Here is a 12,980-nt window from a genome sequence, read left to right as displayed (position 1 = left end):
CACTCCCCTCCCAGTGCTGGGACCCCAGGAGTCCCGACTCCCAGCCCCCTGTCACCGTCTCCTCCCCTGCTGCGCACACAGCGAGGCTGCCTCTTACCAGGTAGGTGAAATAGTGGATCTGCCGCTGAACGTCAGCGTTACTGTTCCGCAAACTGAAGCTCACAGGCAGGGCGTTCCCCGGCTGGAGCTGAGTGGCCGGCACCGAGATGTGCAGGTAGTTCCTCGAGCCCCCTTGCGACCCGTAGGCGACCGCGGCCCAGACCGCCGAGCTCTGATGCTCCTGCCGGAGGTTGGCAACCACAGTTTCCACCTGGGGGACGATAGGGGGGACGGTTAACGGACTTTCTTCATCAGAGACAGCTAAGGATCAGGTCTAAAAGGGGCCAGATCCTGACACCGCTGGAGTCAAGGGCAAAATTCCCACTGACTTACATGGGCCCAGCCCTAGATAGTTGGGGCCTTGCCGGAATTAAGCCATCTTTGTGCCCCCTGCATCTTGGGCCCAGACCCCAGCCTTCAGTTTAATAATAATTAATGGAGATATCCCATCTCCTAGAACTGGAAGGGACCTTGAAAGGTCATCAAGTCCAGCCCCCTGCCTTCACTAGCAGGACCAAGTACTGATTTTGCCCTAGATCCCCAAGTGGCCCCCTCAAGGATTGAACTCACAACCCCAGGTTTAACAGGCCAATGCTCAAACCACTGAGTTATCCCTCCCCCATCATCAGATTAGAGCTGCCCTGACCTACCCTCTGCTCCCAACCCAGCCCCTCTGGGCCACGAGGAGCAGAGTCTAGCCAGAGTGCAGCAGCTGGGGCATCTCGCTTCTCCAGTGTGCCCCTGGCCCTGGGGTCTAGCGGGGAGAAGGCAGGGCTATGTCAGCCAGGAAGGCCCATTGCTCTGCGGGTGGGTCTTAGGTAGGATGAGCAATAGAGAATCAGACCCAGTTGCCTCCTGCCTTTGACATTGTCCGGGGCCTGGGACCTGTAGGGTCCTAGATCAGACCTGTCCCCGATCTGGTCCAGTTCCTATATCAACAGAACGTGTAGGGAACCAGCACCAGGACCCAAGGAGCATCCTGCCCCGAGTGACCCGACATGCACCTTCACCGAGAGCTGAGATGCGTCTGCTGGGGTGTTGATCGCCAGCTGCACTGTCCCGTCAGCCTGTGTCAAACCACCGGCGCCTGTCCCGCTGCGCACGGGGACCTGGGGGGCGGGGGAACCATCCGCGTTCACCACGGAGACCTGGGCATCGGAAGACAGGAGAGAGGGTGGATGTGAACTTAGTGATGGTTGAAGGTGCCCTGTAGGTCTCCTGGGAGCCTTCTCTACATACTCCCAGCCCAGGCATGTAACCTGCAGGTCAGCGTCCTCCCCCGTGTCTGATCTGGTCAGTTACAAAGCCTGGTTGTACCCATGACAGCAACACTGCCCAAATAACCCTGACGTCCTCCACTTAAGGGGAGCTCAGTCAACCCTGGGCCTCTATGCTGCGCTATGCCCAGCGAGGCCAGCCTGTGCCGGTAGTGGTTGCAATGCAGACACCTGTCTGTCTATTTTTGCCTGCTCCAATGACCACTTCCAGGTAAGATTTCTCGTGAACTACTAAAGGCAGGCTCTCACGCTGAACACCATTAGAAAGCGAATCATCCCTGCTCTCCAATGGCACGCAGATCTGTTAGCTAGCCGTATCAGGCTGTGAGATAACACTATAAAGGTTCTATGCCGGCAACCCCGCTGGCTGGACATACCACCAGGTTAAAGGGCAGCCCGGGTTTGAAGTACGTAGCAGATCGGGAGAAGAGGATTTTGTAGGGAGAGGTCACAATGCGGATCCCGGATTTCTCAGCCTCCACCATGTCACTCCCTTGGGGATTAAAAAAAAGAAGAAGTTTGGTCTTGAGGTGATGGCTGGACTGGGACTCAGGGGATCTGGGTTGAGTGCCTGCCTTTGTCACCGACTCTGGTGTGTGACCTTGAGCAAGTTATTCATCACTCTGTGTCTCAGCTCATCATACATCAAATGGGGATAGTGATTGTTCCTCTGTCTGTTTAGACTGTGAGCTATCCAGGGCGGGAACTGTGTGTCTGTGCAGCGCCCGGCACAGGGAGCCCTGATCTCAGCTGGGGCAGAGACTGTCTCTCCCTGTGTGTCTGTGCAGCGCCCCGCACAAGGGGCCCTGATCTCAGCTGGGGCAGAGACCGTCTCTCCCTGTGTGTCTGTGCAGCGCCCCGCACAAGGGGCGCTGATCTCAGCTGGGGCAGAGACCGTCTCTCCCTGTGTGTCTGTGCAGTGCCCAGCCCAGGGGGCCCTGATCTCAGCTGGGGGTCTGCTGTAATACAGAGAACAGGAACTCCGAGGTTTGAAACACAACAACGATGAAGATGAGTCCATGTTTTGCTGCTTTTAGGATACAAAGCAAAACCCACCCCTTTGCTTCCTCTATCCCCGGTTACAGAGGCACTGGAAAGATCAGAAGGCCACAGCCGTGTGCCAAGCCTGCTGGGGTTAGCTATGCATCACTTAAGCTCTGCTCCGGTCTGAAAACCCAGCAACTAGCTAAGGGAACCACTCCCTTACCTGTGTCCGTCAGCACTGTCACAGTCACATAGATTGAGTGGCCGAGAAGCTCGCTGGGGTTGGGGAACCTGCTACGCAACATTTCTTTGGTTAGCTTAGCACAGCCTTTGCCACCCTTGATCTGAAATTGAAACAAGTTATTTTCTTGTCAATCACCTGGCCTCTTTCTTTCTTTCTTTCTTTCTTTCTTTCTTTCTTTCTTTCTTTCTTTCTTTCTTTCTTTCTTTCTTTCTTTCTTTCTTTCTTTCTTTCTTTCTATTTTATCGTCTCCATCTAGCAATGGGCCTGTACCATTGTTAGGATATTTTTGTTCTTAATATACTTAAAAAAACTCCTTATTGTTCTTAGCTCTGCCAGCCATGGATTTTTCCCAGCTGTCTTTAGCTTCCCTTATCAATTTTCTATACTTCATAACTTCTAATTTATATTGCTTGCTACCCATTTCCGCTTTATCCCCATTGTTATATGTTGCCAGAGACAAGATATTTGGTGTATTTGGATATGGATCCAAACTCTATCCTTGGCTCCCCTTCTCATCCCAGACTCTGAAAGCACAGCAGGTATCCCAAAAAGCACCCCACTCCACTACAGCCCCATCAGTGTATCATAGGCAGGAAGCTACGTACTCACCGGGACTTTGTTGAGTGAGTTCACGATGCTCCTTTTCTCATTATCCACCATCACTCCAAAGAGCGCATAGGCTTGGCCTTGAACTGGCTTCCCATACAGGAACCTGCATGGAAAACAGACCATGGCAGGGAGAGAAAATACTCAGCATTACTCCTATTTAATGGATAGAGGAAACTGAGGCACGGAGGGGCTGGTGAGCCTGGCCCAGGTCACAAAGCCTGAACCATTTGAGCTAAAGAAGTAAATCCACTCACTGGTAGCGGTAGTCGGCTGTTATCCACTTATGTGGAGCAGCCCCTAGGGAGAGACACAGCACATAACCAATGGACTCCAGCACTGAGCCCATTAACAGGAGAAATAAGTGGATTACGAAGGTGACAGCAGGTATCTAGAGACACCGATGAATGCAGATTAGAACAGGTCAGGCTGTGAGCCAACCATTAGCCCAGGTGATTATACTTCATGCGTGAGCCCCAGAAGCCTGCCCCACAGCACTGAACCACAGCAGAAGCACGAGAGAGAAAGAGGGGGACCCACTTGGCTGTAATGTCGATACTAAGCTCATTCTGGTCAACGAGGAAGAACTTCTGGGAAGGCTCCAGCGTCACTTCGAAACTAGGCAGCACTGCAAAAGATCAGAGACATTGCAACAGTCACCCGAGGGCCCGGGGCCATCAGGCTGGAGGTCACAACCCCCAGGGGAAGGGGGTCCTAGGAGACGAAAGGGAACCGGTGTCCAAGATACACAGTGGGAGCGGGAGAGACTCTCCCAGGAAGCAGCTGATGGCCATAAGCCATGGCGAGATGGATCAACAAAGGCAATCGGAAGGTTGGGACTGATTCGGACACCCCAGGTGCTGGGTCTCTCGGGATGCTCTCCCTGGTCCTTGGGAAGCAGAACCTCACTGCTAAGAGGTGCTTCCCCTAGGACTGTGGTCCTCTGCTGCTACGTCAGCCTTTCTCCCAGCGGGCTCTTCTCCTTCAGTCAATGAGAGACAAGCCCGACCGGGGGGCGGATTTTACCTCTAGTTGCCGCAGCTCTAGCTGGAAAGCATCTATGGCTCCTGGCATGTCCCTGTCCTCTCTCTCATTCCTGAAGCGGTGGTTGATGGGGCTCAAGAACCACCTAGAAGGTGGGAAGGACTGAGGCCCTACACAGCTTGCAGCTCACCCCCAAACTCAGACAATCTTCGGGCTCCTATCCCTGCTCACCCTGTAGTATCGGACCACAACATACCCCCTCTGCTCAGTGCCCTAAGAGGCTCCACTGTCACACGGACCCTCATCGAAAGGGGCCTCCCCAAAGCTCTTCCCACTATGCCCGGGAGGTGGGAGTGGAAGGGATAGAAATTCCTCCTGGATCCCAAAACCAGCCAGCCGTTCAGCTGTGATAAGGAAACACCCTCCTGTTAGGGGCAGGGCAGGTACCATATTCCTTGACTTCAAACTCCGCGGCGAAGGCCTCCTGAGGGGCATGCTCGTACTTGGAGACAATCTTCCACACTCCGCTGCTGCAAGACACAAGCCCAGATCATGCGGTGGGGAGGAGGATCTATCTAGCTCAGTCAGGCTGGTGCGGTATGCTATTGGAGCTAAAGCACTGGGCTAGGACTCAGGAGATTGGCATTCTGGTTCTAGTTCTGGGAGGGGAATGGGGTCTAGTGGTTAGGGCTGGGAGTCAGGACTCCTTCGTTATGTCTTCAGCTCTGGCAGGGGAGTGGGGTCGAGTGGGTTAGAGCAGGCGGGCACCAGGATGCCTGGGTTCTATCCTAGCTCAGGGAGGGGAGTGGGGTCTAGTGGTTAGAGAAGTGGGGGCTGGAAGTCAGTACTGCTGGGTTCTAGTCCCAGCTCTAGGAGGGGAGTGGGGTTCCGTGTGTTAGAGCGGGGTGGGGCTGGGAGCCAGGGCTGCTGGGTTCTAGTCCTAGGTCTGGGAGGGGAGTGGGGTCCAATGCATTAGAGCAGCAGGAGCTCTGGGTCCCACACCCAGCCCTGCCGCAGACACCACGTGAGACCTTGGACAAGTTCCCGAGGGGCAGATTTTCCAGCAGAGCTCAAGCTTAGCTCTCAGTTAGGCACAACTTGTCCTGGGCTCTTTTGATACAAATCTGGCCATACTGGGAGCAGATGAGTACTAAGTGCTTGAAAAACTTCAACCTTAAATCTCTCTGGGCCTCAGTTTTCCCATCTGCAAAATGGGAATACTAATATTTTGACACCTCCCTGGGGTGTTGTGAGAATACCACAATGCAGTCAGGTATCCTAGGGATGGGGGAAGCTGACAAGTAAATAGATAGAGACATCCTTTCCTTAACTGGACCCTGCGACATTAAAAAACGAAAAAACCCTTGGGAGACAGAAGTAAAAAATGGGCGATTATTGTATAGAAAATTTGGTGGCGCAGTGTAACAAAAACACATTGGAACGTTGATGTGCGTAAGCCACGCCCACTTAGGGTCTAAGCCACGCCCACTCTGTGTGGTACTCTGTCCCCCTCTAGTGGTGGTGAAGGCCCATACAGAGATTGAGGTGCCTGCTACAGCCTTGGCTAAGAAAACTGATCTGTGTAGATCAGGAAGTAGAGGCTCACATATGCAGATCCTATTATAACCACCTTCCCCAGGTTGTTACAGCTTACTTCACGATATCAGGGATCTTGTAGCTCCTGGAGATGATGCCGCCTTGGTCCATCGAGGACACCATATTCTTCTCTACAATAATCCCATCTGGATTCTGAAACCAAGCACCGGAAAGAATCAGTCTGAAACCACCGTGCAAGGTGCTGTACATTATTTATTAGGTGTATTACTGTAGTGCCTAGGAGCCCCAGTCACGGACCAGGCCAACTCACCAGCTAGCTACATCCAGGAAGCTCCCTCCAGCCCAGGTATTTCAGTCCCTTTTCCCAGGGACACGTTTACATTTCATCCACAGTTCAATGCCAACCAGAACAGGTACCTGTCCCCTCCCACTGCCTCTACAGCAGCTACCCCCAGCCTGGTTTTTCACCTCGCTGGGATGCAGCGAGCCCAGTTCTGGGTCCCTTCTCTGATCCAGGGTCTCCTGACACAGCCCAGAGTCTTCTCTCTCAACTGAGTTACTTGCTGGCTTCTATTGGACCAGAAGACGGTCAAGCTATCACCTGATGCAGGGTCTCAGGGTATCAGCTGAGAGACAGCTGGTTAGTCACAGGCAGGACTGGGTCTAACTCCTCTTAAAGGGCCAGCCACTCCCCGTGACAAGCGGTTAGCACAATCTCCTGGCCTCTAGGCTTGCTGGTCCATGAAAGGAAGTGAAGCAGAGAGATCTGCAGAGGAGGAAAGCTGGGTAAACAGAAAGCATCTTACCATGAGCTCCACAGATACCACCTTCAAGATGGGGTCCAACATGTGACCCACAGTGAAAAGCCGGTACCTCACTACAGAAAGAGAAAGATGGGGCAGTCAATCGGCACGGGCGGGGGCAATTGGGGCAATAGTGGGACCTAGCCCAGGAACTAGCGACTACATCTATTAGATGTTAAGGCTAGAAGGGACCACTGTGATCGCCCAGTCCAGAGTTTCGCCACACGACCCTCACCCTATTACATTTACCGCTGCTCAGTGCTAACACTGAGGTGTAACTGGGTGTATTTCGAGAGGTGGACAGAGAACACCTGACCTTGACGGGGAAGGGGGCGCGGGGAATGGAGGAGCCAGATTTCCTCAGTTCCAAATTGTTAGAGCATTTTCAGCACCAGCAGCTGCTGGCTGGGCGCCCAGCTGTGAAGGCAGAGCAGACGTAAGGGTGGCCTGGTATGATCTTGTCCCGCTTACTTCTGTGCTGCTGCTGACGGCATCGCTGCCTTCAGAGGTGAGCAGCCAGAGAGCAATGGCTGCAATAATCCCCTCCCCCTCCAGCTGACTCTTTCCCCCCCCCCCAACAGTGTCCTCTATTTGGGAACTTGAAATATGGTAACCCTCTCTGAAGACATCAAGAGATGGAGAATCTACCACTTCCAATAGTTAATCACCCGCACTGTTAAAAAACGTGTGGGCCTTATTCTGAAAAAAGAATCTTAAAAGGCTTTGATTTGGCGCTACAATTCTAAGGGCCAATTTCTGTCTTTGTTTATGTTATTTGCTGTTACGGCAGTCCTCTCTAAATGCGAGATGTCTGTATATATGAATATAGTTAGTTCACAGATCAGATGACACTCCCGAATATGTAGCTTAGTTCCTCTGGCTTCTTGTTGTGCATTCTTCACCCACCCCACCCCACCGAATTCAGTCCCTCTGAAAATCAGGCACTTGTGGAGGGAGTGGTGGGGAGTAGGAACCCCATAAACGGAGGTGCTCATAATTCGCAGCCACTTCTGAAAATGTTGACCCATGTGTGTAGATGTTGACATAAAGATAGAAGAAAAGCCCCAGCCAAGAACTGACCCGTAGACCCAGGCGTGTAGATGGTCTTATCCGTCTGGATGAAGATGTAGCCGCTGTGGAATGAAAGCAGAACCACCTTCTCTAAGGTGAACAGGCTGCTCTTGGCTTCGATGTAGACATATTCCTTCTTCTGGGCGTCCTTTGGCAGTAGCTGAGCAGGAACCTGGAGCATCGTTATATCATGGGAGAAGATCTTTCATTATGACCCTAACTCTCAGCTACTGAGATTTTAAAGCCATTGGTAGAACTGGGAAGTCACTGCTGTACTCACTGACTTATACCAGTGCCCTTACAGATACTCCATCTCTCTGCACCTGGGTTGCCTTTGGCTTGGGCTACCTTGAGCAGTCTCCACCATGAGCCAATCTGTCCTTCCCCTCACCTAAGTCACTTCGGTGCTTTGGAAAATGTTCCCCCCGGTTTTAAGGGGGAAAGGCTTGGTACGCCATGACCTGTCCCTCAAACCATCCAGTTCTCTTCTGATTTACCATCTTATAAGACAGAGGTCAGGGTCCCTCCCCACCTAGATAAGCATAGCCTCCCACAGCCCCACCTTAATTTTGGCAGAGTTCATCATGCCGTTCCCAGGGTTCAGGCTGACCGTGGTTGAAACCAAGGCACCCTTCTTTTGTGGGAAGTCGTACACGGTGATCCTCGCCTCGATCGGGCTATGGTGGCCATGAGCTTCCACAGTCACCATCTCTTCGCTCTCCACACGCAGGACGCTTGGGGTGATCAACGTGCATCTGGTAAGGGAAGGGATGAGATGGTAGAGCAAAGTCAGCCAAACTCCATCTCTCTGCACCTGGGTTGCCTTTGGCTTGGGCTACCTTAAGCACTGATCTTTGCCGCTATCGGAAGGTAAGCAGCTGGGGCCTGGTGGTCAGATGTTGGATAGGAGACCTCCAAGAAGCTACCAGGTTTCTATAGGAAATGAGTGGTTCTCAACCTATTTATCATTGTGGGCCACAGGTTGAGAAGCACAGTGCCCCCCACAAACCCCTATGCTCAGTCTCCTTCGCCCAGAGACCCCGCCACAGAGTGGGGCCAGGAGTGGAGAGCTGGGCATGGGGCAGGGATCCCCACCCCAGACCCTGCTGCGTGGGGACCCTTGACCCCCACCGTGGGGGGCAGCCAAGACCCTGAACCCAGACCCCACCAGGTGGGTAAACTGAGGCACTGAATGCTCATGTGACTCACCCACAACAGGGCAGTGATAGAATTAAGCGTGTTAAAACCCAGGAGTCCTGATTCCTGGTTGTTGTGCTCTAAACTCTGGAAAATATTCCCAAGCTGTTCTGAGAATCAGGCTAGGAGCTAGGACTCCTGGGTTCTCTGCTCTAAATGCTGGACAATATTCCCTCGCTGTTATGAGAAGAGAACCCAAGAGTCCTGACCTCTAGTTCCCTGTTTCAACCAATAGACTTCCCATGTACCTTACCACACTCAGGAGCAGAACCCAGGAGACCTTTGTCTCCTGCCTTGATTTTGCAAATAAATCAGACAATTTGCACCTCTTGCGTTTTTACAATTTTTCTCTTGGCCTGTATGTTTTGCTTTTCTTGCTCATTCTTTGTGTCTGTATTTTTATATCTAGCCTGTTTCTCAGAGCTGTTTTAGTTACGTTCACAGGCAAGAAAGGGGCTGCAATGTATCTTCTTTCTTTTTTTCCAAACGGGAGAAGCCAGCGTCACATTGCAGCAATCTGCAAATTCAGATTATGTATTAGGTATATTACAGTGGCACATAGGAGCTGCCCCCCTTCATTGTGCTAGGCGCTGTACGGTCAAAAAACAAAAAGTCCCTGCCCCAAAGATCTTACAGTCTGATTATTTATTGCGTGTATCACAGGAGCACCTAGAGGCCCTGATCAAAAATGGGGGGTACCTGTAGGTGCTGTGCACCCGTATAACAAAGAGACAGTCCCTGTCCCAGGGAGCAACGTAAGCCTGGGGGAGGGACGGGTCAGAGTTAGAAAGTTAAGCAATGAATGTTTGCAAAATGAAGGCCTGAGTATTAGGGCTGTTTACCTCGGCTTCAGCTTTGGCTTTGAATTTCCTGTCAATTTCAGGGGTAAGTTACGGGCAGCTAGTGCTGCATCCCCCAGACACTAAACTCTGGTCACCTTCTTTCCACCTTGCAAACATTCAGTGCTTAGAACTGTCCCATTGCAACAGCCCTGTTGTGGGGCAGCCTCCTTCCACGCCCTCCCCCATGGCCTCAAGCCAGTCCAGCAGGCAGCCCCCTGCCTCAGTTTCCCCCTTTCGAGGGGCTTGGGCAATAACACACAAGCCCTTTCACAGCCCGTCTCAGGTTTGGGTTTATTAAATTAACAAGTATTTCTAAATAAAGTTTGCCAGTCCTTCCTCAAGTGCATCCATGCGCCCCTCTTTATCAGGTCACCCCCAGACAGCTGCCTCCATTGGAGTCTACTCACACCCTGCAGTCTCTGTGCTAGTCTCTGTAGCCAGTGATGTTAGTTTAGTTTCCATTTATTGTGTGATTAATCAGTATGTTATTCATAGATTCATAGATTCATAGATTCTAGGACTGGAAGGGACCTCGAGAGGTCATCGAGTCCAGTCCCCTGCCCGCATGGCAGGACCAAATACTGTCTAGACCATCCCTGATAGACATTTATCTAACCTACTCTTAAATATCTCCAGAGATGGAGATTCCACAACCTCCCTGGGCAATTTATTCCAGTGTTTAACCACCCTGACAGTTAGTTATAGTACATATATTCATTGTATTTTCACCACAGTTGATTTGTAGGACTATAAAAGCATAAGATTGATCAGTATTTAGAGGAACTATGTAGTAGACATGAGTAAGACAAGCTGAAACGCAAGAACCTGTAGAGTGAGGCCCGCAAGACTTTAGCGTAGCTATTTTAGGCCTTGGAGACAAGAAATGATGGTGAAAGTCCATGACCGAGAAATAACCCAAAAACTTATGGGAAAGAGGAACCAACTGGTAATATTGGGAAAGTATAAGGTCTTAAAATTAAATAATAAATGCTGTAACAACAGATATTGTCTCTAACACATGCCTTAACCACAAGATAAAGGTGGTACGCCAATGTTAATGAGAACCTACACAGCCTATAGAATTTGGGGTCTCTTGTGTTTCCAGAAGACACAGGCCAATAAGAAAGAGTGGGTTGGGGATGCCCAGAGTGGAAAATTGAGCTGCCTATGGGAAACTCCCGCAGGAACCACTCCCGTATCGATCCATCCATGAGCCGGCCAACAGACCCTAACAGCATCTAGGAGGATGTGAGTATGTCGATAGGTATAACTAGTACATGGGACTTATCTCTAGGAATTGTATATGCTGTGACATTTATAACTTTGTTGATAACTTTAATAAAACTACTAAAAGACAGACGCTCTTGTAATTATCGGTGTTATTTGCCTGTGGTTTCACGTGTTCCTATGAACTCTAGATCCAGAACAAACAGAGATAACTCTGTTGAACTTGAGACTGAAGCCGACAGAGCTGATCCCACTGAAGTAGGATTAACATTAAATAGGAGAAAAGGTTCCTTCTCCCTAGAAATTCCCCTCTCTCCACATTTCTGCTGCTCTAAGCTCTTTGCAGGGAAATCAGGTAAGCCACCTTAGTAATTAGGGTTGACTGGCCCCAGGTCTCTAGCCCTTCACAGGCCAGCCACCCACAAGCCCCATCCCACATGCAGAGTCAAAACTGACAGCATGCAGCCAGTGTTGCCAACTCTCATGATTTGACTGCACGGCTCGGAAGATTTGGTGTTTGCCTTGAAGCTCCAGCTTCCCAGAGTCCTGTGAATGTGTGAGGATCTCGGCTTTTGTTGACATCAAATGGAAGTTTCTAGCATTGCTGATCGGGGATGAAAGCTTGAAAACGTGGCCTGAGCATGACCCTAAGAGGCTCAGAAACCCAAAGATAAATAAAAAGAACCTCCAGTTTGTTGTTTTTATAAAAAATCTTATGAGTGTCCAACCAATCCCGTGATTTTGGGGGCCTGACTTGTCTTTTGAAGGCTTTTCAGCAGTGGCTAGTCATTTGGGGCCCTTGAGTTTTCAGCACCTTTATAAGGGGTCTTGGGTTATAGATCATCTGCTCCTCTGAAAATCAGGCCTCGAAAGCACCTCAAGTTGGGAGCCTAAAAACTGCAGCGTCCCAACTCCTTATTGTGAATCTTGGCCAGGGTCTCTTCAGGGAAAATCCCCATTCCCACACATACACTGTGCTCTCCACTGATCATTGCTTCAGAATCCCCGGGTTACTTACAGCGGCTGGCCGTGAGACAGGGCTGATAAGCTGAATGCAAACACAGCCAGCAGGTAGACAGCAGATCCTCCCATGGCACCAGAAGAAACCACTTCTCCCAGAAACATCTGCTTTTCGTTCGGATGCCTCTTCTGTTGTGAGCTAACCCCCGGGCAGTGGTTAATATATAATTGCAGAAGCTCCCAGACCCCCAGCACTAACTTGATCTCAGGACAGGGGAGGTGGGGTGGGTTAGCGTCCCCGCTGCTCAGTCGGGAAGCAGAAGAGGCTACTTTAAGAGGATGATTTTAGTGAATTTCATGCTGGGGGAAGGTACTAGACCAATGGATTGATGGTCTCTATTTATATCCAGGGGTACAGGACGTCCCTGGGCAATGTGCCTCCACCCCTAATCTAGGCCCTCTATTGGCAGGATGGGCAATTTCAGCTCTCTGGTCCATTCCACTGCCTACTTGTGCCTGTGGTTTTGTAACATGGGCGTGTTTTATCTAGGTATTGCACAGAGAAGTCCCCCTCCTTCCACCCAACATTTCAGGACGCAGCGCCACTCAGGTTTGGCTCGCCCGCCCCTCCGTAGGTGGCATCAGAGGGCCAGGGAAGCCAAACCTGAGCGGGACTGCAAACCCGTGCACCAGGTCGCAGTGCCTCAAACTGGGGGCCCAAGGCAAACAGCCCCTTTCGTCCCTCCCCTCTGGGCGACCCAGAGTGCAGGAAATGTTCACTCCAACCAGGGCAGGGGGTTGGGGTGTGTGAAAGTGGGACAGTCCCATGAACCCCAGGGCTGTTGGGAGGTTTGGAACACCCGCCCCCCCCCATTCCGGAATGACTTTCAGACATTTGGAGGGGAAATAAACCTTTTTAATGACATTCAGCCAAACGACAACTCCCTCAACAACCTGCACGTCCTGCCCGTTCCCTGGCAATGCAGTGAGGGGGGGGGGAGGGAGCAGAGTCAGGGCTTAGAGAGGCTGGGACAGAGGCAGGGTGGGACAATTGTGCTCTGTACAATCCACAGAGATCGTACTTGCCAAGAGAAACCTGTCTGTGCCATAAGGTCTTGTTTACCTTCTA

The 12,980-nt window shown here is 51.3% G+C and overlaps 1 protein-coding gene across 1 annotated transcript in view; it reads right to left on the bottom strand.

Moving 5' to 3' along the window:
* The window catches only part of LOC101932216 (A.superbus venom factor 1-like), a 43,235-nt gene extending 31,086 nt beyond the window's left edge, over nucleotides 1-12,149 (bottom strand). Inside the window, exons 1-12 of the mRNA XM_065576282.1 lie at nucleotides 11,910-12,149; nucleotides 8,188-8,380; nucleotides 7,635-7,797; nucleotides 6,558-6,628; nucleotides 5,849-5,943; nucleotides 4,642-4,724; nucleotides 3,751-3,838; nucleotides 3,214-3,316; nucleotides 2,584-2,704; nucleotides 1,754-1,869; nucleotides 1,104-1,247; nucleotides 98-310 (exon numbers count right to left, since the gene is read on the bottom strand). Coding sequence (XP_065432354.1) covers nucleotides 98-310; nucleotides 1,104-1,247; nucleotides 1,754-1,869; nucleotides 2,584-2,704; nucleotides 3,214-3,316; nucleotides 3,751-3,838; nucleotides 4,642-4,724; nucleotides 5,849-5,943; nucleotides 6,558-6,628; nucleotides 7,635-7,797; nucleotides 8,188-8,380; nucleotides 11,910-12,016 — 1,497 coding nt within the window. The 5' untranslated portion in view covers nucleotides 12,017-12,149. The remainder of the gene's footprint in view (nucleotides 1-97; nucleotides 311-1,103; nucleotides 1,248-1,753; nucleotides 1,870-2,583; nucleotides 2,705-3,213; nucleotides 3,317-3,750; nucleotides 3,839-4,641; nucleotides 4,725-5,848; nucleotides 5,944-6,557; nucleotides 6,629-7,634; nucleotides 7,798-8,187; nucleotides 8,381-11,909) is intronic.
* Between the last annotated feature and the right edge of the window lie 831 nt (nucleotides 12,150-12,980).

The sequence above is a fragment of the Chrysemys picta genome, chromosome 22 (genome assembly GCF_011386835.1).
Source record: "Chrysemys picta bellii isolate R12L10 chromosome 22, ASM1138683v2, whole genome shotgun sequence".
Taxonomy (NCBI): domain Eukaryota; kingdom Metazoa; phylum Chordata; order Testudines; family Emydidae; genus Chrysemys; species Chrysemys picta.
This window is presented reverse-complemented; position numbering and strand designations above follow the sequence as displayed.